At 46.2% G+C, this 24,165-nt stretch overlaps 1 protein-coding gene and 1 long non-coding RNA gene across 6 annotated transcripts in view; one reads left to right on the top strand and one right to left on the bottom strand.

Annotated features, from left to right (window-relative positions):
- Colq (collagen like tail subunit of asymmetric acetylcholinesterase) overlaps nucleotides 1-24,165 on the bottom strand; it is a 55,497-nt gene that overhangs the window by 15,770 nt on the left and 15,562 nt on the right. Inside the window, exons 1-11 of one of the 4 annotated variants that reach the window (XM_050138167.1) lie at nucleotides 18,023-18,098; nucleotides 14,340-14,452; nucleotides 13,620-13,718; nucleotides 10,373-10,417; nucleotides 10,022-10,048; nucleotides 8,416-8,487; nucleotides 6,225-6,287; nucleotides 5,836-5,862; nucleotides 5,158-5,202; nucleotides 4,953-4,988; nucleotides 530-610 (exon numbers count right to left, since the gene is read on the bottom strand). In XM_050138167.1, the coding sequence (XP_049994124.1) occupies nucleotides 530-610; nucleotides 4,953-4,988; nucleotides 5,158-5,202; nucleotides 5,836-5,862; nucleotides 6,225-6,287; nucleotides 8,416-8,487; nucleotides 10,022-10,048; nucleotides 10,373-10,417; nucleotides 13,620-13,718; nucleotides 14,340-14,452; nucleotides 18,023-18,098 (684 nt within the window). Of the gene's footprint in view, nucleotides 1-529; nucleotides 611-4,952; nucleotides 4,989-5,157; nucleotides 5,203-5,835; nucleotides 5,863-6,224; nucleotides 6,288-8,415; nucleotides 8,488-10,021; nucleotides 10,049-10,372; nucleotides 10,418-13,619; nucleotides 13,719-14,339; nucleotides 14,467-18,022; nucleotides 18,099-24,165 lie in introns of those variants that run through there. The other 3 variants (XM_050138164.1, XM_050138166.1, XM_050138165.1) reach the window with 3 other exon arrangements.
- Nucleotides 2,538-18,042, top strand: LOC126499113 (uncharacterized). Of its 2 annotated transcripts, none has more exons than XR_007590988.1 (3): nucleotides 2,538-2,608; nucleotides 3,331-3,411; nucleotides 15,440-18,042. It is a non-coding gene; the product is annotated as an uncharacterized lncRNA (long non-coding RNA). The 2 variants fall into 2 exon arrangements; XR_007590989.1 differs by lacking the exon at nucleotides 15,440-18,042 and adding an exon at nucleotides 9,391-10,011.

Raw genomic sequence — 24,165 nt, 5'->3', positions numbered from 1 at the left:
GTCTCAAAACCAGTCCAGAAAATTGAGCCTGCCTTCTTCCTTTCCCAGTTCATAACCTGGCTTACCCTGCTAACCAGGGGTCTCAGAACAAACAATTTCTCTAAGCTCTTAACAAACCCAACGAAGAGAACCACTTCCAAATGGGGGGCGGGGTTGTGTAGTGAAAACTGTCTCTAAGGTTCAAAAGACCTGTCAGCCACACGGACATGACTAGGCTGTTCTCTAGAACTCAACTTATGTCTAGTATGCTGAGGCAAGAAGCAGGTTGCCTGCATAATGACCGTCCCCAGTTACCTTGGTTAAGATGTGTGCATTCCTATGAACTAGGGCCACTCCTGCTTCGGCTCTTGAGTGGAGCCTGTAGCCTTGAACCGTGGTTTAGCTGAGAGAAGCCTGAAGGTCAGTAGTGAGACTGCTCTGTCCACTAGCCTGGAGGAAGCCTGAATCCAAGGCTGTAGGATGACCCTAGTTGACTGCTGCAGGTTTTTCCACACACTTCCCGAAGCTGTGCCCTCAGTGGAATCCTTACCTGCTTGCCTCGTTTTCCTGGTCTCCCGGTGGGGCCTCGGTGTCCTGCTAGCCCGGGCTCTCCCTTTGGACCCATTTCACCCTAGGGAGAAGAGAGAGAAGCAAGAGAAAGAGTGGATACATCTATGCTGGTCTCTCCAATCCCTGGCCTCCAGGGCCTGCTAGTCTTCATCTCAAGTCTCTTCCAGGTAGACTGTCCTGGGAGCATGGGAGACTGACCTGAGCTCATATCCAGGAAACAGGAAAGAAAGAAGGTGCTCCCCAGGTGTGACTTAGTGCTGCATGCAGTTGGTGCTCTGGTGGTCAAATGAGAGAGACAACCCCATCCACAGCGGTCAGCGCTGGCTTCTGCATTTTAGTCACACCTGTGCCTGGGTCACTACAGGCTGCAAAGATGCTTTCTTGCCTAGCTGAAAGTTTGATTTATTATGTTTTGGTTTAAGTGCAAACTCACACATATGAGTTTTTTTGTTTTGTTTTGTTTTTATGTTTGAGAACAGTCTTGTCCACTGTAATGCTTGGCATTTTATAGGATTTATTTAGGATTATGTAGTTTTCCTTTTTTTTTTTTTTTTTTTTTTTTNTTTTTTTGAAATGGGGTCTCACTATGTTGCCCTGACTGGCCTGCAATTTGATATGTAGGCCAGGCTAGCCTAGAACTCCTAGACATCCAACTACCTCTGCCTCCTGAGTGCTGGAATAAAAGGTGCGTGCCACTCTGCCCAGCAGTTCTCCACACTTTAGTAGATATTATTTTGAGTTCCAGCTCACTTCTATCCGCTCAGACAACTCTCTTTTTGAGATAGGGTCTCCTGTAGCTCGAGCTGTCCTCTACCTCTCTGTGTCACTGCAGATGAAACTGAAGGTGGATTCTTTTACCTCCGCCTCCCTCATGCTGGAGTCACAGAAATGTACCATTGTTCCCAGCTCAGATGAAAACCCTTTCTCTGAGGAAAGATGTTTCAAGCATGTGTTCAAATAATCACCATAAAAATATTATTGAGGGCCCAAGAGATGGCTCAGCAGTGAAGGGCATTGGCTGCTCTTTCAGTCCTGAGTTCAGTTCCCAACAGCCACATGGTGGCTCACAACCATCTATAATGAGGTCTGGTGCCCTCTTCTGGCATGCTGGCAGAACACTGTACACATAATTAATAAATAAATTTTTAAAATATTATTAAAATATGGAAAACAATGTAAATTATATTCCTAATTAAAAATAATTTTTCATAGTTCAAGGACAACCTTTTGCAAAACTTATTTGTCAGACTGTCAAAATAGCTATGTGGGTAAAGGTGCTTGCTGCTGAGTCTACAGACTTAGAAATGAAGAAACAACTTCCAGTAGTTGAACTCTGACCTCCATATGTGTACTTTGGCATGTATAACACACACATAAAAAATACATTTTTTCATCCATCTTAGTTTTTCCTTAGTTTTGCCTGCTTGCCGTATAGGATTCCCATCCCACTCACTGCTTCTGGGGATTCTGGACACATGGGAGCATTATTTCTATTTCAAGCAATTGCCCTGCATCCCAACCCGTACCACCAGCATGGCCAGTGCAGCATTTGCTACCAGGGAGTTTCTACTTATCAGTAGCCAGTGCCCATGGCAGACCTCCCTAGCCGCTCAGAGACAGCAACAGACACCCAGCCTCCTTTTCAGGTTCTCTAACACAACAGAAAATTCTAGTGGATACCCATAGGTGGTGAGGATCAAGCCCAAACTGCCCTTTCAGCCCAGCACAGGATGACCCTCTCTTTCCCCAATTCACTCAGCAGCTGAGAAGGCTCACTGGTTGTCCAGAGAACCCAAGTTTGGTTCCTAGCACCTTTATCAGGTGGCTCCCACTGCCTGCAACTTTAGGCAGTTGTGAATTCTCAGAAAACTTCCAACTTCAGGAGGTCCTTCTGTTTGTGTGTTGCTTTCATTGGTTAATAAATAAACTGCCTTGGCCTAGTTGATAGGGCAGAACTTAGGTAGGCAGAGAAAACAGAACTGAATGCTGGGAGGAAGAAGAGCAGAGTCAGAGAAGCCGTGGAGCCTTCACCAGAGATGGACACCGGTTAGAATCTCCGGTAAGCCATTGCCACGTGGGGATACACAGATTAAAGGAGATGGGTTAAACTAAGATGTAAGAGTTAGCCAATAAGAAGTTGGAGCTAAAGGCCAAGCAGTGTTTTAATTAACACAGTTTCTGTGTGGTCATTTCGGGTGTAAGCTAGCTGGGCGGCCAGGAAAAACAAGCGGCCCTCTCCCTGTAACACAGGAGGATCCAAGGCCTCCAACCTCCATGGACAATGACATTTATGTGTACGTGCCTACACATAGACACACACAGTATGAACAATTAAAAATGAATCTTTGAGAAAGAATTTTTCACAGGCCCATGTAGTCCTTCTACCGTGTTCAGGATTCTCAGTAAGGACAGTGTGATGGGTCAATGAGCCATGACAATGTCTCACCATTTCCCTGGGCTGTTTAAAGAGGCCCAGGGCATGTCTTGTTTGGCTAGAAGAACACATCAGCATAAAAAAGTATGTGAATTTTTAAAAAGAGATTATCAGAAGGAAGTGTGGCCCTTCTCTTTATCAACTAGAAGCAGCCAGTAATTTCTTGATCTAATTTCTCTCCTAAGACCTAATTACGGTTATCATATCAGCTCTGTCTTAAAACAGCCTGCCATGGAAGGGGAAGACAGCTCTTTTGTTGCCAAGTCTAGTAAATGGTGCAGAAGCCAGAGAAGCTGTCATATTTAATTTCACAGAGATTTATGAGTCTTTAATGGTTACTGTTGCAGGAAATGAAACCTAGACCAAATATCTTAAGGGACTCACTTCTCTTTCGAAGTTTGCTTTACCTGAGCATCTGACAGGTTAAGGTAAGGATAAATTCACAGTGACTTGCATGCTGACTGAAAGTACTTCATCATGCTCTGATGGCTGGGTACCGCTCAATAAAATGCTTCACTTTAGGAAGTAGTTCTTTAAAGTGGATGCTTAAAAAGAGTTTAAAGTACTAAGCAAACACTTGTTTGCACATCTGAAGAATTTCAGGTTGTAACCTGGGTGAAGACGACAATTTCCCACGTCAATGCCTTACAAGATAAAGTGTTAGCTTTTGTGGCGGATTGAACCAGAATGACCCCCATAGGCTCACGGAATTAAATGCTTGGTCACCGTTTGTGGGATTGTTTGGGAAGGATTAGGAGGTGTGGTCTTGTTAGAGGTGTGTCACTGGGAGTGGGCTTAGTGTTTTGAAAGACTTGTGCCATGTCTAGTGAGAGATTCTCTCTCTCTCTCTCTCTCTCTCTCTCTCTCTCTCTCTCTCTCTCTCTCTCTCTCCCCTGTACTATTTGTGGATCTCAGGTATTCAATGCTATGTCTTTCGTCACATATCATGGACTTAAGCTTCTGAAACACTTTCTTTTGGAACTTGTCTTGGTTACGGTGTCTGATCACAGCAATAGAAAAGTAACCAAGACAGCTTAGGGGCGGTTCTATGTGTCAATGCCTTCCATTGTGAGGACACAGGATTTTCACCTTAGCTCAGGAGCTGCTCAGCATGGTCAGAACTTACAGTGCTGAGGACCCAGCACTACCATGTCAGAGGCTGTGTTCTACGGTTCATGTTTTACAGTGTAAGGAGACACCGTTTCCACATTAGGTTAGGAGCTGTTCTAACATGGAAATTTATGCATGGTCTTTTATGCATCTCTCTCTTTATGCTACGACATCTTCCCTTATCCAACACCCAACCTTACTCCAGATCCTAAACCTAAGCAACGTTTCCCCAAAATTGTCAGTCTTGCCACCTTCACAAATTTTGTTTTATTAATACATAATAACCACATGGTTATTTACTGAATAATCTCTCTTTTACACCCAAAACTGTCTTCTTTTAAAATTAAGTCTGTATCAAGTGAGATACTAATATGTCACTATTTAAATAAAATAGTTGTCACCTATTTAAAATCCTATGTCCCTCCAACAGTGTTTGCCACCCTTGAGGTCTGTATTGTGTGTTTAGACAGCAGTGAAAATAAATCAAACAAATCCCTCCTTTATGCTCCAGAATCTGAGAGATAAGAGGGGTCTTGACCATTGTGGCTCAGATAGGAGATAGGAGTTGCTCCTCTCAAAACCTCCAACTTTCAAATCTTTAAGCTGCAGGAGGTGGGAGAAACAAAGAGGGGCCTCTCTCCACGGTGGGGGGGGGGGGCTAGCCTTTCCCACTAAACTGGAGGTTGGTCTTAGACCTCCCTGCTACCCTTTCCCTAGTAGGTAAGACACCTAGTCCCCTTCTCAAACTAGAACTTCCCACAGTTAAAATCAGTTTTTCTGCCTAAAGGACCAAGAAGAGGGCTCCTTTTGCTGTGTATGGAGGACCTGAGGCCTGTTGTCTCTGTTTCTAGACACTTACTTTCTGCCCCAGCATTCCAGGAAAACCAGGGAAACCCTGCGAAAAGAACAACAAATGCCGTCACTGTTCTAAAATGCCACATGGAAGAGGCTGTGTACAGATTGGGTCCACCATTTTCAAGATGACTGCCCATCAGTCCACAGGTCTGGGGAGCAGGAGCTCCCGCTTCTACTGCAGTATATCACTTGTAGGGAGTTGCCATTACCTTTTCTCCTTTGGGACCCGAGTCACCCCTTTCTCCTTTGGATCCCTAGGAGGAAACCGAAAGAGAGGGTCAATTAATATTGCACTTGTGTGTTGGGGGTAAGGGGGGGATAGGAGCATTTCAAACTGATAAACTCCCTAGGCCAACACCCTCAGTTTTGCTCATACAATTGGTGGCTTGCCAGTAATGAAATGCTTTCTAAATAGACCCCTAAGACCTCTTAATGTTAGTTAGTTAATAAAGAGAAACCCATAGAAAGTTCTGGATCTCAGAGGTGCCCTCTCACCTCAAAGGACATGTGTCCACAGATGCCTGTTGGTGTTTCTTTTGCTTTGGTAGATGAGAAAGCCGTGTGGTAGAAACCTGGCCTAAGGACAAGTCCCCTTCTTCCAGCAACCCTGTGCTAACAGACTAAACTCCTAGCCGGCTGTCATTTGTTCCCCTGCTCCCTGTGGGGTGCAGGCACCTCGCTGGGAGGTCCTAGTTACCAGAACTGCCCTGCCTCAGAAGGCCAGCACTTCTTTTTCAGCCCATGCATGCTGGAGGACAGAGGAATAGCCAGGAATGATGGCTGCAGTCGATATCTGAAGAGAGGGCTGGGCCTGTCTTCCACCCACCACCAACTCCAGAGCTGTGCCCAGACTGGGATGTGGGATGCCACGAGAGACGAAGACTGACCTTTTCCCCTCTGGATCCAGGGAAGCCCTAAAAGAAAGCACACTGTTTATGATCATCCCCACGACAGCGGGGTGTGCTGTCAGGGTGGAGGACTTCCTGAATGTGAGGCTGATGTCTCCACACTGCCCTGTGCATTTCAAGGACCATACAGCACTCAGCACGAAGATGTGTGTCTACCAGGCCTAGACACATCATGGCTTTTCTCAGCCCTGGAGTGCCCAAACCAGAGGCAAAACCCTGCACCCCAGGGCATGATGTCTCCTGAAGGACTGACTCCCCAGCTCAGGGTAACAGTTCCCCAGTCTTGCCCGCCCCATCTTTGTAGACAGCTGTTGTTCCTCAGTCTCGGTGAGAAGGCCTGGGAATGTCCATCCGGACCACTCACTGACCTTAGAGCCCATTGGTCCTCTTGACCCCGGCAAGCCCATCATACCCAGGTCACCTTTTTCACCCTGTGGCAATTAGAAGATGGAAAAGAAGGCCCACAGTGATATTTCTCGGAGAAGCAGAACCAGGAGATGTGGGCAAAGCTGGGATGGAACCAGGGTGTTGGGGCTGGGTGGTGAACTTGAGGTCCCATAGGCCTCTTTGCCTCCTCCCAAGGGCTCCGCTTTCCACCTTTCTCCCTGGTCATTGAAGTTTAGTTAGAGAACAAAAACTCCCAAGGTGGTGCAGGTCACCAAGGAGCTGGAAATGGTGGTGTTTGACCTTTTTTGGAAAGGGCACAGGAGACAGGCTTGCCGCCATATAAATTCTTTGTCTGATTTGCTCTTTGCATAGGGAGGGCCTTTTGGACATCTCATTGCACTCTCGCCCTCAGTTTGCAGCCAAGCAGAGGGAAATCCAGCTTTTGAACACATACATGGGATGGAGGTGGCTAACATGCAGGGTGGGCTCTGTTGCACCTCAGAATAAATTTGAATCTAAGCATTCTCTATACTACAAAACTGCATGCCACCTCTAATTAGTGAAGACAACTCTATGCTGACTGAGAAGACTAATCTGTGGGGTTTTGTTTGTTTTGTTTTATTTTGAGGCAGGGTCTCATGTATCTCTGGGTAGTCTCAAATTTAGGTGAAGATGACCTTGAATGGATGCCTCTGCCTCCCCTCTCTGAGTGCTAGGATTATAGGAAATGTACTACCATGCCTGGCTGCATATTCTGAATTTCAAATGTCTTTATATATTACCTTGAATGTAAAACAAAACAAGTTGAAATTAATTTTGCAAGTATTTTACCTTTTACTTAATCTAATTGTCACTTCAACATATAGTCATTATAAAATAATGGGATATTAAAATTATCTTATTTACTCTGTGTGTGTGTGCATGTATGTGCACACACGCACGCTTGCATCCCATAGCACATATATGGAGGTCAGAGGACATCTTCTCTGAGTTGGTTTTTCCTTCCATCATGTGGGTTCCAGGGATGGAACTCAGGTTGCCAGGCTTGGTGACAAGTGCCTCCACTGGCTGATATCCCCCCAGCCCTGAGCATAGTTTTATAAATTAAAACTTGGGTAGTCAAAATGAAACCTTCAGTTCTTCGTTTGTAATAGTCACATCTCGTGGGCCTCACAGCTATGTGTGGCCACCATGATAGACAGCATAACTCTCTACAGTGGGAATTTTGTTTGTTTGTGGCAGGCTCTTGCTTGAGCTCAGCCTGACCAGGAGCTTACTTTGTAGTCCAGGCTGGCCTCTTAAGTCATGGTGAGTACTGAGTTTGAAAGTATGAGCCACCATGTCTGGCCATACAGGGAAATGAAAGTTGCCTCCACTTACATGGGTGCACCATCCGCATGCCTACTCCCCACAGAGACCAGAAAAGGACATCGGATCCCCTGGGATGGGAGTTACAGCAGATAGTTGTGAGCCACAGTGTTGGGAACTGAACGCAAAACCTCTGCAAGAATGAAAGTGCTCCTAACTGTGAGCCAGCTCGCCGTCTTTGCAGCCAGGATACCTTGGCTTTAGAGAGAAATCAATCTCCTTGCGACTTTTGTATTACCAACACAGCCAAGAAAGTGGAGCAGCAGAGGATATTCACTGGCCTTGCCCTGGCTTCTAAGTCATGGCCTCTGTACCCTGCATTCTGGGATGGGCAGCAAGAACATAAACAAAGGGAAGGTAGCGGTGTGTTTGCCTTGTATACTATCTCTGAGGAGGGAGTGACCCCTTGCTCAGTGTAGGATCTGCATCCTCCAGCCTGCAATTCTCTTCAGCTTTCCGCCTGCCAGGTCAGCATGACAGGTGAAAGCTCCCAAGACCCACGTTCCCTTTGGGTCACCTCAGACACAGAGACTAGAACACCAATTCTCCGGACCAAAGGGAAATGGGGCTCATGGGAAGGAAGGGAACAGTTCAGTTCCTGCTTCTTCACAGAAGCAGAGTCACAACACTGACCCGGCTCTGCAGGCCACAGGAAGGAGAAATGCTTGCTGGCTGGGAGCTGTCTTCCAGCCATTCTCCCTCTCGAGGAAGGGATGCACTTGACTGTTGGCCAGGAGCCAGGAGGTCGCCCTCATCCCATTATGTTCTGATACTACTTGAGCCCCAAACACATATGACACTTACCCTGGGTCCTTCAGGGCCTGGCCAGCCAACGGGCCCGGGCATTCCAGGAACACCTGGGGGTCCAGGTCTACCCTTCAAAGACCAAGAACAAAAGTCAAGACACTTTGGTGTGCTTCCCTCCAGCCAAGAATATCTGAGGCCCTGATAAAAGGATGAGGCCACTAATGGCGGCCCTTGTGCCTTCATCCCTACCCTACAAAGAACGAGGGCTTGAAAAAGCCACAACAAACAGTTATGAGTTAAATTTTTGTTCTCATATATTATTACCCTTATTCTACTATTCTATTCTACTTAAGATAGAACAATGGGCAGAAGAATTCTAAACTTCTTGGCTTTTCCATTTTGTCACCACTATTCACTGTATCACTGGCCCTTGCTTCCTGTGGAGTCTCCACAAGGCTGTCCTATGATGTGAGCTGGAACCGTGTGGGAAGCAGAGCGACAGTGTTGGGACTTCCTCACAGGCATGTGGCCTGCTGGATGTGCCGTCACTCCATGGCTACCCTTGTTGGCGTCTATCAAAGCCTGAAACCTTGAACCACTTTGGGGCTTTGATAGATGCCAACAAGGGCTCTAGAGCTGGCCAGTCCTTCCTACAGCTGATAACCCAGGGCTTTTACAATCACGGTCTCAAGGAAGGACAAACAGACAGGCAATCCATACTCCCACGTTCCAACATTGGGGTTGGACTTCCTCTTCGGCCACGGTCCTTCATGACCGTTCTCTCCTCTTTACAAGTCTCTCCTGACAGGGCTTCCTTCGTAATTTACTCACTTGTGTGTGTCTCTGCTTCCAGAGAGCCCCACCTCTGCTAAGGGTTGTAGAACCCCTGTGAAAGAGGGTGAGCATAGACTGAGGGATCTTTTCTGACCTCCCACCCAGCGGCTCACTGCAGTTAGCTAAGGATACAAAAGGATCGGCCAAGAGCTCAGAGATGCCAGATGCTGGTGTTTACACTCTACTTTTGCTTTCCAGGCCCATGGCAGACTTGAAGCATCTGAACATACTGGAAGCCCACCACAGGGTTCTCTCCAGGTCAGCATTAGACACAGCCGCTGGGCTGTGGCTGCCCTTGCTATTTCTACCTTGCAAAAGTCTGTTTATGGCTTCTGCTAATAATAAACCCACTGGCATCTATTCTATTCATCTGGGTTTGCTCTTCCTTCAATCACAGTCAAGAGTAGAACTTAAGTGCCAGGACCCACAGACGACAGCGACGTCACCTGCTGGTTCTTTCTCTGACTCTAGTGATGAGATGTAGCTGGTTCGCTCTGAGCCATGGTAATTTCCAAAGCAAAGCCATTCATTCTGTCTGCTCAAGCACTTCATTCCAGTTTAATCAGGCAGTGGAGGTCATTTTGGGCCACTGCTTGGGGGCTTGGAGAGTTCTCTGCTGCGCAGCGCCGTTTAGGCTGGGGAAGTGCAGCCGGGCCCAGCAGCCTCTGGAAGATTTGTCAGGTGCCTGGCAGCCACAGGCTACAGAAAAGGCAAGCTTGTTATCATCAGAGGGATGGCAGCACCAGCACTTCACCAGGTACTGATGGCCACTGAACACACACACACACACATGCAGCACGGTTGCCCGACAGAGCAGCATGGGTCATACCTTCCTTCCTGGGCGGCCAAGATCCCCCTGTGCATAGAGAAGACAGATAAACAAAGGTTGTTTGGAAGTGATGTTCTGGAATCCAAATGCTTAGTAGGGTGTGGCTGTGGCTCGGTCAGTCAGATGGTCACGTGACCAGTTATATCCCACCTGCCATGCCAGTGACCCGAAGCAGGACACACCAATAGCACCCCCTACTATAGCTGCATTCACCAGGGAACCCTCTTCATCTGCTAAGACAGAATGAGTACATATTTTGGTATTTCAACCAGAATATTCTCAGCGGTACCCCCAGAAAGCAAGCTGTAGCTACCAAGGTGAGGTGGGGGCTGAAGAAGCAGAGGCTCCTACCTTCTCTCCCTTTGGTCCTGTCTTCCCAGGAAGCCCAGGCGGACCCTACACAATTGAGATAAGAAGTGAAGAAAGCACATACCCAACCACGGCGAGGCTGCAGGGGAGGGTTTGTGGTAGGGGTCTGTGGACCTAGGACCTAGGACTCTGCATGTGGAGGCTCCAGGCACCCCTGCAGGAACCTTTCATCCTGTAGCCTGCTCTGCTCTCTGTGTCTCTTCTTCCTGACATTTCTCAGCACTGTTTCATGCACCATAGTTGCCGGTCTTTGGAGTTGAATTTTCTCCGGCAAATCCTTCAGTGCTTGATCAGATCAACCACAGAGACTGAGACTGATGAGTCTCTGCTGAGACTGCTGCTCCTCAGCCTTGGGATCTTTCCCTGGGTTGGCTAAGCTTCCCTGAGGCCACACCAGGAGAGAAAGTTAAGTTTTGCACAAAGAACCATCCCCAGGGAGGGAGGAGCATGGCCTTGGTGGCCAGCTCAGCACTAGAGAACTAGAGGCTGGGGGGGATTGGGAGTTCAAGGCCAGCCTTGGCTGCACAAGCAAGTTCATGGCCAGTCTGGACCACCTGGGATCCTGTCTTACAAACAAAACAAAGACAAAAAACAAAGAAGCAAAAACAAAAATAAACAAAAAAGAGAAAGAAGAAGCAAAGCATCCCTCAAATGACCTGAGGACTTCGGGCTCTGAATATTCCTCTCCCCCAACTTTCATTAATATAAGGAGCATGTTTGTGTCCACTGACAGCCATGGGAGAGAGGTGGCTCCAGTCATAGGCTGTAAAAACACCAGTGTTTTGCACATCCACAGCCAGAAGCGGCTGCTTTCTGCTCATGCATCTGTGGAAGGCTCAGTTGATGACTGTTTTCCAAATTCCTTGGGATGGCAGAAAGAAACTCACTCCAAATCCCTTTATTTCCACCAAACCCCTGCCGTCTGCAAGTGAACAACACTCGTGAAAGCCGGTTGGAAGTCTGGTTTCTGGAAAACCTGTAAGGACATTGCAGTTTCCCCAGCAGCACTGAAAAATCCCAAAACTCAGTCCACACCCAGAGCAAACTAGTGGCTGTTTGGGCAGTGGGAGCCAGTGAGAAAGTGAGCACTAGGAATGTTTGAACTTCTCCAGGGGTCATCGCGTGGAGACAGGAGATTCCACCATTGGTCTATCTGCCTTCTCTTCTGGGAATGGAGTTAGGAAGTTCTTTTAATTGTATTCTCCTCATCCTTCCAAGCCTTTCATTTCTTAAAATGATTAGAGCTATTTTACAAGATCATTGAGCTTGGCACCCACCAAACAAATGACAGATTCTGATTGAATGAAGGGTAACAGGCAGGGTGTGAGGTTCCCCTCCCTCCCCTCCTTCCTTCCTGTGATGGAAGTCTTACCCTGGCTGGCCTGCTACTATGTAGCTCAGGCTGGCTTCAAACTCAAAGTAATCTTCCTGCTTCCACCTGCCAAGTACTGGGATTACAGGCCTAAACCAACCACCTCGTGAGATTACATTTCTAACCAGTTCCAGGCTTAGCTATCTCACTTTTAATAGCAACAGCACTCACTGTTCTCAAGGAAGGAGAGAGGCTGCACAGACTCCGTGGGTGGGCAGCAGAGCCTCCATGTGACCCCCAAGAGCTTGTGCAGCTCAGAGATGCATTAGTGTGGCTGGCTGGAGCCGCTGTTCTGAGCTGAGCAGAGGGTGGCCCTCCTTCCACATGCTCTGTTGGTTCTCATGGGCACCCAGACCCATCAGAGGAGAGCACTGAAAGTGGGGTGTGGAGTCCACCATAAAGGACTCTCACCTGGCCTTCCTGTAGACTTCCCAGCACCTTAATGATGGCCTCTGTCCTCTGAGTTCAAAGTCATTTTCATTAGAACATTGTTCGGATGTTTTTATTGGTTGCTTCTTTGTTTGTCTAGGGTGTCTTATTATGTTTGCCTAAGCTAGTCTTAAGCTCAGGATCCTCCTGCCTCAGCCTCACAAGTGCTGGGGTTACAAGCCTGTCATTATATCTGGGTCAATAAATGATTATGGAGAACAGGCTAGCTATAGCCCACAGGCAGGGTAGACTGGGAAGTGGGATGAACAATACCCCTGTCTCTGTAGATACGGATTCAGTAACTTCGCTACAAAATCAGAGAATAATTCTCTTAGGCTTGGAGAGTCACCTCTGCTGTCTGTAGACTCCTTAGCTCTGCCCTGATGGCCGGAAACAGCCATAAAGAATAAAACAATAATTAGAAAACCAGACGGGGATGGATGCAATGCCATAGTTTTAGACTTGGCATTGTCTAAAGCTCTCCTTCCCTCCCTACCACCTCCTGAGATATGGTTTCATTCAGTAGCTCAAGCAGTCTTGAAGTTCAGCTTTAGTTCAGTCTGGTCTCAAACTCATGGTAATCCCCTGGTCTCAATCTCCTTTGATGCTGATTAGAGCTATGTGTCACTATGTTTGGCTGCTAAAGGTGTCTCTAGAGGGGGTAGCATGAAAGCCAATCTTTGAGTGACTAGGAAGAACTATAGAAGCTTCAGGAAGAGCAACAGGGTCCTAAGTGTGCGGACAGAGCCTGAGACAAGCTTGGTGAGTGTGTGCACACAGAAGAGAGACAGACACTGTAGCTGAACCGAAGGTGGAGGGTGTGTGAGCTGATGGAGCAGTCAAAGTCAGGGACTCATGGGACTTTGTCTTCCAGGTCAGGAAGCTCAGCTTTTAGTGCCTGAATGCTAGGAAGCCATAGAGGTTCAAGTAGCTAAGTAGTGATTTCTATGCTTCCTGCCTAGGACAGCACTAGGAACCTACATGCTCCTCCCTTGGACAACCCAGAGCCTCAAAGCCGTTGAAAAAACCCTCATGGCAGCAGACCAGCCTGGGATGAGGATCTTCAGAGTACATTCCTTTTTGTCTAGAAAGTTCTTTCTCTAGCACCAGGCTTGTTCCTCGGTCTTCTCTTTTACCTTGGGTGGGGGCTGCTTGTAGCAGTCCGGAGCCCAGGAAGCTCAGGTAACAGGTTCCTCTGACTGCACTGAGCAAAGCACTTCTAGGCCCAAGAGTGGAGAGGATGGTCATGTCTGTATTTGGTGATAGTGACTGCCAGTCACTACCATATGGGCAGCATCCCATGTAAGATGCTATAGAAGAGAAACCAGCCAGGCAGTACATCATAGGGGCAGGAGCTATGAGACTCTGCCCACTGGGATTCTTTGTCTGTGGGAAGAAACAGGAGGGGTCCTGGAAGGATGCACCCACCTGGGGACCAGGGGGCCCAGGAGAGCCGAGTGATCCTTGAATGCAGGGTGATGGTGAGGTCTCAAGTTCCAGAAGATTCTCCATGTCTGGAGAGAGAAGCTTCAGAGGAAAGCAATAGGTTAGAGGTCAAACCAATGAAAGAGATGCCTCCTGGACTGGATCCTGTTCATTTTCCATGTAATGGGAGCCTCTGTGCTCTTTTTCCCTAGGGTCTTTTTTTTTTTTTTAATAAAAAATAAGTTGCTACAGACTGTAGTTGTCCTAACACCTTACATCTAACTGCATTTTGATGCCTATTCTCTAACCTCTGTCTACCCTGCTTCTTCATGTTTAGCCTCCATATCCCATGTTTGCCTTCCCTTTTCCCACCAAAAGGATTTCATAAATACTTGATTAAAAGAAGGAAACGGGGGGGGGGGGGCTGCATCTGGACAGCTGATGGGAACTTGGAAGCTAAGTGTTTTCAAAAAGATGAGGCATTTTGCTACATCTAACTCCCAGAGAAGAAAAGCTCCCTCCTTCACATATTTAAGATGACAGGGGACAAATATGTGGCAAAATCGGCACAACAGGCCCAGTGCCCACTCTGGGCCGTGGCCCCTGAGTGAAGGTAGAGCTGCCTCTGTCAAACAAGATTCAGAGGTGGCCATGTTGAGTCCTGTATAGGGATGGCATGGGGAAGTCTGGAGGTTTCTACTCACCGAAGTGCAGAACACTCACCAGGCTCCGGCTGCCTCTGAAGAAGGGTGGTGGGAACAGTGGGGGCGGCGGAGGGGTCAGGAGGCAGCATGCTTTGTGGCTGCCCCTTTTCTTCTGATCCAGGCCAGGCAGGGCTGTTCAGAGAAAACTGCTACTTTTTAGCATGGGGGAATGAAGGCTGAGATCTTCTTTGGGAAAACACTTGGTGTTTTCTAATAGAGCAGGATGTAGATATACGCTCCAGCTCAGTGATTTCACGTCTAGGGGTTTACCAATAGAAAGGCAGGCATACTAGAATGTTCGTAGCGGCAGAAAGGGCATGTTTTTCGGTTCCTAGTTTTCCTTCTCTTGTTCGGATACCTGACCTCACAGAACAAGTCCAGGCGGGCCTCTCCGTGCCTCTCAGAGCTGAGCTCCATGTGGAATATTATCTCTAGAAAGCTTTCCTTCACTCTCAGGCCAAATTTCAGGGCCTTACCATGCTTTTCTCTGGGTTCCTCCCCGTGTTTGTGCTTCTCCACAGGATAAAACTGTTTCCTTCTTCCTCCCAGAATGTGCTCCCCTGGGAGGGGGACAAGGGCCAGTTTCTATCCCCAGGGTCTAACACTGTATCTGGTAGACACCAGACTTCGATAAATGGTTGCCGAATTAACAATTAGTGATCAGTACTGACTACAGGTGAGGCACCATTTGTGTGGTTCATGTATACAGGCATGCCAAACCTTCATAGCAACCCTGCGCTAAGCTAACCAACACTGCCATTGCCGTTCCCTCTTCACTGACCAGCTAACCAAGTCAGTGAGTCAATTTGCTTAAGGTCAAACAGCGAGTCAGCAGTGGAACCTATACTCAAGCCCAGGTGAGCTATTTCAAAAGCTCGCTCTTTTGAACTATGACTTCCGATAGGTTACAAATCAAGACTGGGATCCAGGAAGGAGGCAGGGGCTTCCCATAACACCACTTGAGACCACCATATCAATATCTTCTAACCAAAGACTACTGGGAACACAGCCAAGGAAGAACCAAATTGGGTTTGTTGGTTCGTGGCAAGAAGAGAGGGCACATGGGAAGAACCAGCAAGCACAAAGAGAAACTTATTCTGGGATTCTGGCTCCTTGCAGATTTGTGGAGGAGACTGAGGTGCTCGGAGCAGCTGCTGCCCAGTAGAATGGGCTGTTCTGCGATCAACTGGCTTGGTTCTTCTCTGGGAGAAGAAGGAATGGAACAGAACAAAGGCTGATGACGTACAAGAATAAGAAGGATCACTTCGGGGTGGGAGAGCCTCGGCTTTTGTCTGTGTTTGGTCATGACTTTTGTACTGTTCCATCAGGGTCACAAAGTAACGCTGTCTGAGGTTGAAGGTTATGGAATTATGTACCATTGAACCCTGGTCCTCTGGAAGAGCAACTAACACTCTTAGCCACAGAGCCATCTCTGCAGTCCCCACTGCCCTCTTTCTTGGTGGAAATGTTAGTTATGTTTTTTCAGATATTCTCATAGCTCTTTTCCAGCAACGCGAAGTCAGGAGTAGACAGTTTCCGCTTTTCCCTGCCACCTGGGCTAGCCAAGATGGTGGCAGGTACGGTATACACTAGCCTCTGAAGCCTGTTAGAGTCCCCTTCAGACCCACTTTCCTTTTGTCTCCCTTCTGCCTCAGTAGACAGCAAAGGTCTAAGACTGCAGCCTGGCGGGCCATGTGCCTAATTTGCACCATCACCATTGATTTTCCAGCCCATTATTGGTCTCCAGTGTGGCCCGCCCAACACCCTGGGAGCTGCCCTAATGAAAGATCTTGGGTCTCTCAGGGCAATCACTTCTCCCACTTCTTCCTGGAAACTGGAGACATCTTCAGCGCACATAAATTATCAGCTGCTTTTGCTGCAGGAGCATCTGCCTTTTACACTACCCCACCCTCCCCATTCATCCCGGCAGGTGGAGGGCTTCGGTTTCTGCCCCTCTCCCACCTCCAGGAGCTGTAAATAAACAGTCTGGTTTATTTACAGCTCATTCCAGCGCTGAGTATTTCCATCAGGTGGCTGAGTTTAGAAGCAGTGCCCCCACCCCCATTCACTTTCCCCATCCGCTAAGCCAGGGCTTCAGGTATCTATTTTGGTGCTGAGTGGCCCATGGGTCTCTCCCAGGCCTGTGCTGTCTCTGCTGGAATAGCACTTAAGCTCACGGACCAGCCTGGAAGAGCCCCAGAAGGCTCTGTTGTAACAGAAACTGACTTGTGTGTAGTACACCGTGCCTGCTGTGGCCTGGTGCACCGTGAGCACGGCTCAGCTCCAGGCGGCTGCCTTAGCAATGTCAACAAAGGACTCCAAGACCACTGGCCTTCACTTCAAGATACCAGTGCCATGTTGTTTGTGGGTATCACACTGCCAAAGTAGAGGTAACTGTCTAATGAAGGTTTTTGGCAAGTGTTTTGTTTTTTCCTCATTAGAAACTGAGTTCTATTCTTGGAAAGTGATCTACACCAATGGACTTTTGCAAATACAGGAACTTGCTTTGCAGAGTGTGAGTCTGGAGGGCACATGGCCTTGTAATACGGTACAACTCACTTCCTCAGCCCAAGGACTCAAGTTTCTTCATTTGTACCATCAAGAGTTTGGCATATACTGCCTCCACAGGCAGTTTTTAAGGTCAGTGTGACCCTGGGATCACCATTAGGTCTATCCTCATTTTCATACATGCAAGACAAGCCCAGGCCACCAAGCAAGGCCACCAAGACAGCCGTTCCGATTTCAACTTCCTACACCAAACAGCATCCCTCAGGGGAAGCCAGCGAGTCACTAAAAGCTGCCAAAGGAAGCAGCTATGAAAGAAGAAGACTTCCTGCCTCCGCAGGTTGGAAAATGCCAAGTGCAACCATATGCTGGCGTTCTGTACCTGCCCGGCATGTGGTAGCAGCCTGCCGAGTTTTCACTTCTTTCCCACCCGTGAGAGCAGTGTTAGAAGGAAACACCAGAAAAGGAGAGGCGGAAGGGGCATGTTCCATGGCGTCACTGGATGCATCAGTGGTAGGCTGGGAGGCCCAGCAGCAGTGACATCCGCACAGGAGCCAGCTGTGTTTGCCCAAAGTTGTCTATGATTCACATATCCCAGAGAAGCCTAACTCCCTGTGCCGTTCCTTAGCCCAATGCACAGACCATACCGCCTTTGGAAAACAAATTCTGATCCTAAAGTTCTTTGAAAGGCCATGGTGGAGGTTTGCACCAGAGTAGGCCTGGGCAGCAGGTGAGGGAGGACACACCTGCCAAGAAAGCGATTTGGTGTTTTGGTGGCTCTGAGCCTTTGAGCCGCATCACCCAAGCCAGCTGGCCTGGAATGATGGCGAGCATCCCAGTCACTTAAGGGGTGGGGGCAGGGGGTGGACACATGGACTATAGAACCTGGTTTTACTTCAAAGTCAAGGGGACAGCAGCTGCCAGCCACCCTGGAGTCAAGGTCACCAGAGGGACAATAAACAAGTTCACACACATGGGCATGTGTGCAAGGCCCCCACTAACTCCATCACACCCCTTTACACTGCAGTCCTAACACCGGCTGAGGAGTTTCTAATTTAACATCTGCTAATGCTCCCAGGACAAGCCTAATTACAAGTCTTTAAAAAAAAATTGCATGCACACATTCTCTCTCTATGTCCCTCTCCCTCTCTCTCCTCCCTCTCTAACACAGGCTCGCATGCGCGTGCACACACTTACTCAAGTAGCCAGCTGAGTGACAGAGAAGTCCTGAAATGGTGAGGAGATGCGTGAAGCTGAAAAATGGGCCCGTCATCGTGGGGCAAGGCCCAAGGCAGACTGGCCGGGGAACACAAGCTAGAGACAGGCTGAGATTTGTCACGCCCCCACGCTGTCCACGCCGGGCTTGCTTGGCATTTGTGCTAGGAGTCGGCCAATCCCCGCTTTGATATTGTTTCTGCCCCAGATCCAGGGTTTTAGGGGCCAGTCCCGAGCTCCAGGCAGCAGGGATGGGTAAGCAGCCCTGTCCTAGCTCCTCTCTGACGCCTCTGTAGGGTGAACCACAGAGACACAGTACCCTCTGCTAGGGTGGGATAGGCGCTCCTGAGCTTGGGGCACTGATCACCTCACGCACCACTAGGAGGAAACAGCACAGTCTGTCAGCTGAGCGGCTTTTCATTTGGCTCAAAGCTGCCTCATCGCTACCGCTCTGACGTGTTGGAGTCACACACCACAGAGCATCCAAGGAGACTCTGCCCTCTTCTGCTTCAGGGAAGACCTGTGTAGCTCAGTGTTTGCTATCTGGCAAGGTGTTGCCAATAAAGTCACACTCAAAACCACAAAGCACAAACCCTAGATATATCATATGTGTGTGTATAATATATATAGTCTTCTACATATGTAAATATGTGTGTATACACACATACATATATGTATATTTCCAAGGACCATGAGGGTTGAACCCAGGACCTCAGGCATGCTAAGCATGTGTTCTACCACTGAGCTACACCACGAGTCTTTATTGTAATATTGTTCATAAAATAATAAAGTGGTACATGCCAGATACACACTGAAATATGCCTGATGCTGTATACCCAAAGCATGAACATATACAATATTCCAAATCATAAAAAATAAGGGTATTGGTTCTTAGTAAAAGCACCGGTTTAAGCAACTTAGCAATGAGCTTTATGACAAGAGTAGCAGACCTTCCCTATAAACAGCCAATATTAAATGTTTTAGATTCCTGGCAGACACGGTCCCTGTGGCAAAGAACTTTGCCATTAAACACAAAAGCAGTTGTGGGCAATTGATGTGGGAATGGTTTCTTATTAATAAAGAAACTACCTTGGCCCATTTTATTGGATAGAAAATTAGGTAGGCGGAGTATACAGAAGAGAATTCTGGGAGAAAGAAGGTTAGAGGAGGAGTCGCCATGATTCTTCCGCTCCAGACAGACGCAGGTTAAGATCCTCCCTGGTAAGCCAGCTCGCGGGCTACACAGAATATTAGAAATGGGTTAGAACAATATGTAAGAGCTAGCCAATAAGAAGCTGGAACTAGCCGGGCCAGGCAGTGTTTGAAAGAATACAGTTTCCGTGTAATTATTTCGGGCATAAGCTAGCCATGCGGGCGGCCGGGTGCCAGGGACGCATCCTCGCCGCTCCTAATTCAACAGGCAATATCTGAATATGAGTATGACCAGGTTCTGATAAAACTTTATTTATAAAAAATGAGAGGTATGCTGATTTGGCCCCCAGGTTGTAGTCTGCTGACCCCAGCACTGTACCATCAAGTGATCAGGTCCATCCATGGTCTGCATCATTCCCTAGAGCATGGAGAGAGGACCAAGTGTGTGGCTGTACCATGACTAGACTTGATTTCCAGCCCAGAAACGTGTGTCTCAGAAACCAGTCCTGCCATCAATCAAACATGGTTTAAGTCCACACTTAACAGCTGTGTGCCCCTGAGGACAATGTCTCCGCTCAGAGTCTCAACTCATCCACCTGCAAAGTGGGTGTTGCATAAGCTACTCTGGACTCAGTTGGGAGGATCTGAGCCAGGGCTTTGGGCATTTCTGGCGCAGAAGGCTTTGTATCAGGTTTGGGGTAGATTTTCAGGGTGAGAGAATAGAATATAGGACTAAGGGTGTCTGGAGGGATTAACAGGGGCTCGTCTGTTCCTGCCACCATGATTTCACTATGCCATCATGGATCTAACCCTCTGAAGCTGCGAGACCATCAAGTACTCTCTCCTGTAAGCTGCCTTGGTCACAGCAACCGGAAAAGACAGAGGTTGTGCTTTCTGGACACAGGGACCCTCTGTAGGACCCTGAATACAGGGAGGTGCATCCCTCCTCCCTGATATCAAGCCTTGTCCTTAGTTTCCTGGGCCCATGCCCAGCTTACTCCTGACGAGCTGCCTGCAAGTTTCATTCATAATCAGTTTCTGGGCCATTTTGCCACTGTCAACAGGTGGCACATTCACAGTGCTTTGTCTTAATTGTGGCTCTGGGATTTATCGCCCAGGCCAGAGGACCACTTCTGGAATATTGCCTCCCTGGGCACCATTCCAGAATTTCCAGTCCCCACTGCAGCACAGGGACCTGCAGATCACAGCCAAATTGATTCTGTCATGGCATCTGTCTTCACTGGCTCACCAATCATAGATCAATATCTGTGGCCAAGTTAATTCCAAGCTAATCCCAGGGGTCCAGAGTCTCATGTGAGGTAAAGATGTCTATACTTGAGCCAAATATGGTGATGAACCATGATCCTGCAATCCCAGAACTCCAGAAACTGAAGAAGGGTATTGTGAGTTCTGGGTTAACCTCGGCTACAAAGTGAGACCTTATTTCAAAATTTAAGAAAAGTCATCATTGAGATGACGCAGAGAGTTAAGGCATTTGTCATCAACCCTGAAAACCTGAGTGCAGTCCTAGGGCACCATCTGGTGGAAAGAAAGAATCAATTCCTGCAAATTGACCTTGGATCTCTAAATGTATGCCACACACATGCATGAATGAGCATGCACATGCATGTATGCACACATGCATGTACACACACACACACACCGTACTTTCAGAATTCTATGTGCTTGAGAGTAGAGCTCAGGATCCTACCAGCCATAGAGCACTTCAAATCCCATCTCCAGACCTTCTTGGGCAGTGGAGTAAGTTGAAGAAGCTCACTGACAAAGACTGTCCCCTCCCCCTTGACAGGCTTCACTGACTCCTCTTGACTAAGAACTCAGCTTGAACTTGGGCTCCTGCATCCATTCTTACAGTTGTAGCTACCCCACCCCCACACCCAACTAATCAACCTAAAGAAATTTCTCGTCCTTGACATCAGCTCAAGTCCTCATTTCCACTCTTTCCAATGAATGGCTCTGGCTTGCTTTTGACAAAATCTTGTGAGCTAGTTTTGCCAGAATCCCCCCATCCACTCATCCAATTGGCTCCTTTAAGTCCCTCTTCTTCTTGTACTGGAGCTGATCCAGATCTTTGTCACCCACAGAAAGACTCTTAACAACAATGCCAACAACCTTGAGTTCTACTGAATATTGCCTCCAGATCCAAAAAAAAGGTTGTTTCTTCACTTTACATTCACAAGGAAAAGACAAAAAAAATTTGCCTACACAGTGCCTAATTATAATAATTTTCAGACTGCTAATAGATATCAATGAAAGATTATCCCACAGGGAATGTTAAATAGTCCTACTCTACACACACACACACACACACACACACACACACACATATATATATTTTTTTTGGTTTTTCGAGACAGGGTTTCTCTGTGGCTTTGGAGCCTGTCCTGGAACTAGCTCTGTAGACCAGGCTGGTCTCGAACTCACAGAGATCCGCCTGCCTCTGCCTCCCGAGTGCTGGGATTAAAGGCGTGTGCCACCATTGCCCAGCATCTACACCAATATTTTATAAATCAGTTATTGGATATGATATGTAAGCAGTTCCTGAATATATAATTTATCATTACATGGATGGCATTTTACTATCTGATTCAAACATAGATACTTTAGAAAGAATATTTGAAGAAGAAAATTTTGCCCCGTGGGAGATTACAAATTGCTCCTGAGGAGATTCTACTAGTTATTTAGGCTATAAAATAGGTTTACAGAAAATTAGACCCCAAAAGGTGCAAATTAGGAGAGATGGATTACAGACTCTTTATGACTTCTAAAGATGACTAGGAGACATTTCCCATCTATAGCCCACTATTGGGATAGGTCCTGATGAACTGAGTAATTCAAACAAAACTTTAGATGGTAACAAGGACTTAAATAATACCAGAGAATTATCTGTTGGTTTTTATTGAAAAGAAATTACAGAAGGCACATGTGGGTCATGCGGATCCAAATCTCAACTACAATCTGGTCATATTACCCTCCAAACATTCCCCTACAGAAATTTTATTGCAGAAGAAAGATATTATCTTAGACCAGATCTTTTTACATAAACTGAGAAGAGAATTAAAAACTTTTGTGGAAAAAATCCTTGAGTTAATTATAAAAAAAAAAGAAAAATTGAGACTACATCAATTAACAGGATTAGACCCAGCAGAAATGATAGTACCTTTTAATAATGATGAAATTGAAAAGTTATGGGAATAAAGTGAACCCTGGCAAAGAACTTGTAGTAATTTTTTTCAGAGAGATCAACAAATATTCCAAAAGCAAGAGAATTTGACTTATAAAAAGAACTAACTGGGGCCTTCCTTTTATTGTATGGGACACACCAATAACTGGAGCCCCCTACATTCTATACTAATGCAAATAAATCAAGAAAGGCGGTTTACAAACAAGAAAATTTAAATAAAGTGGACCAAACCCTTATGATTCTGTCCAAAAGTCAGAATTATATGTTATTGTAATGGAACTAATGTATTTTAAAGAACCTCTCAAGATAGTTACCAATTCACAATATGTAGAAAGGACTGTTTTGTATATTAAAACCATGACTTTATACCAGATGATACAGAATTGATTTTATTGTTTATTCAGGTACAAGATATAATCAGGAATAGGCATTATCCCAAGTACATAACACATATCTGATCCCATACGTATCTGTCAGATCTTCTAGCACAAGGTAATGCAAAAATCGATCAATTATTGATTGGAAATGTACTGAAGACCTCAGAATTTCAAAACAATCATGTAAACAGCAAAGGTTTAAAAAAGGACTTTTCCATCAAATGGCAAAAAGTTAAGGAGATTCTAAGGAAATATCCTACTTGTTCTTTATACAACCAAACACCTCTACCTACAGGAAGTAATCCAAGTGGTACTCAAAGGAATGAAATCTGGCCGATGGATATATTCCATTTTGTAGAATTTGGAAAACTAAAATAGGTACACCACACCATTGATACATATTCAGGTTTCCAAACTTTAAGTTTGGAAAAGGCTGATTTGGTAATCACACATTTACTAGAAGTTATGGCCATCATGATTACATGCACAAATAAAAATAGACAATGCTCCAACATATATCTCTAAGAGAATGAAACAGTTTTTTGCTTATAATAATATAAAGCATATTAGAGGTATACCACACAATCCTACAGGTCAGAAAGTTATAAAAAGATCAAATTGAACTATAAAGGATATGTTAAATAAACAGAAAGGGATAACAAATATCCCCAGAAATAGATTGCATAGGCTTTATTAATCTTGAATTTTCTTAATGCTAATGAGAAAGAAACAACAGCTGCAGAGAGACATTGAACAATAGACAAAACTTCTGAATTAAGTCAGCCAGTGTAGTTCAAAGATGTGTTGACCTCAGAATGGAAGTCAGGAGATGTGTCACATTGGGGAAGGGTTTTCACTCTTGTTTCCACAGGAGAAGAAAAGCTATTGATATCATGAAAATTAATCAAGATTCGATTTGAAAAGGAGAAACCTCTGGATAAAGAGAAATGACAGCTCATTTACCAAGGTGACAATCCTACAAGCTGGGAAAAAAAACTTACAAGAGTTGGGGCAGGGTTTTGTTCTTGTCTTTGCAGGAAAACAGAATAGGGATCTCTTTTGGGAAAGAACAAAAAAGGGAAGAAATGCAATAGATAATAGGTAAATTAGTGTATCTACTTGTGAACTATTAGTTATAGACAACTGATATTGGTATAGGTTCTTGTAAATTAATAGATACATAAAATTATCTCTGTATTCCTGTCTAAGATAATTTGTATATTGATAAAAATTCAAATTATATTTGTTATATTGAATATACTCCTATTTCTGTTTGCAAAAATTGTGCACATATGCAAAGCTTTTTGTCATATTATATGCAAGCATATTTCTACCTATACTTAAGCTATTTTGTATATATATGCAATTTTAGTATATATTTATCATATTGT

This window comes from Alexandromys fortis, unplaced genomic scaffold (genome assembly GCF_014885135.2).
Source record: "Alexandromys fortis isolate MF-2015 unplaced genomic scaffold, M_Fortis_MF-2015_v1.1 scaffold_14, whole genome shotgun sequence".
Classification (NCBI taxonomy): domain Eukaryota; kingdom Metazoa; phylum Chordata; class Mammalia; order Rodentia; family Cricetidae; genus Alexandromys; species Alexandromys fortis.
The sequence above is the reverse complement of the archived record's forward strand: the minus strand, read 5'-3'. Positions and strand labels throughout refer to the sequence as shown.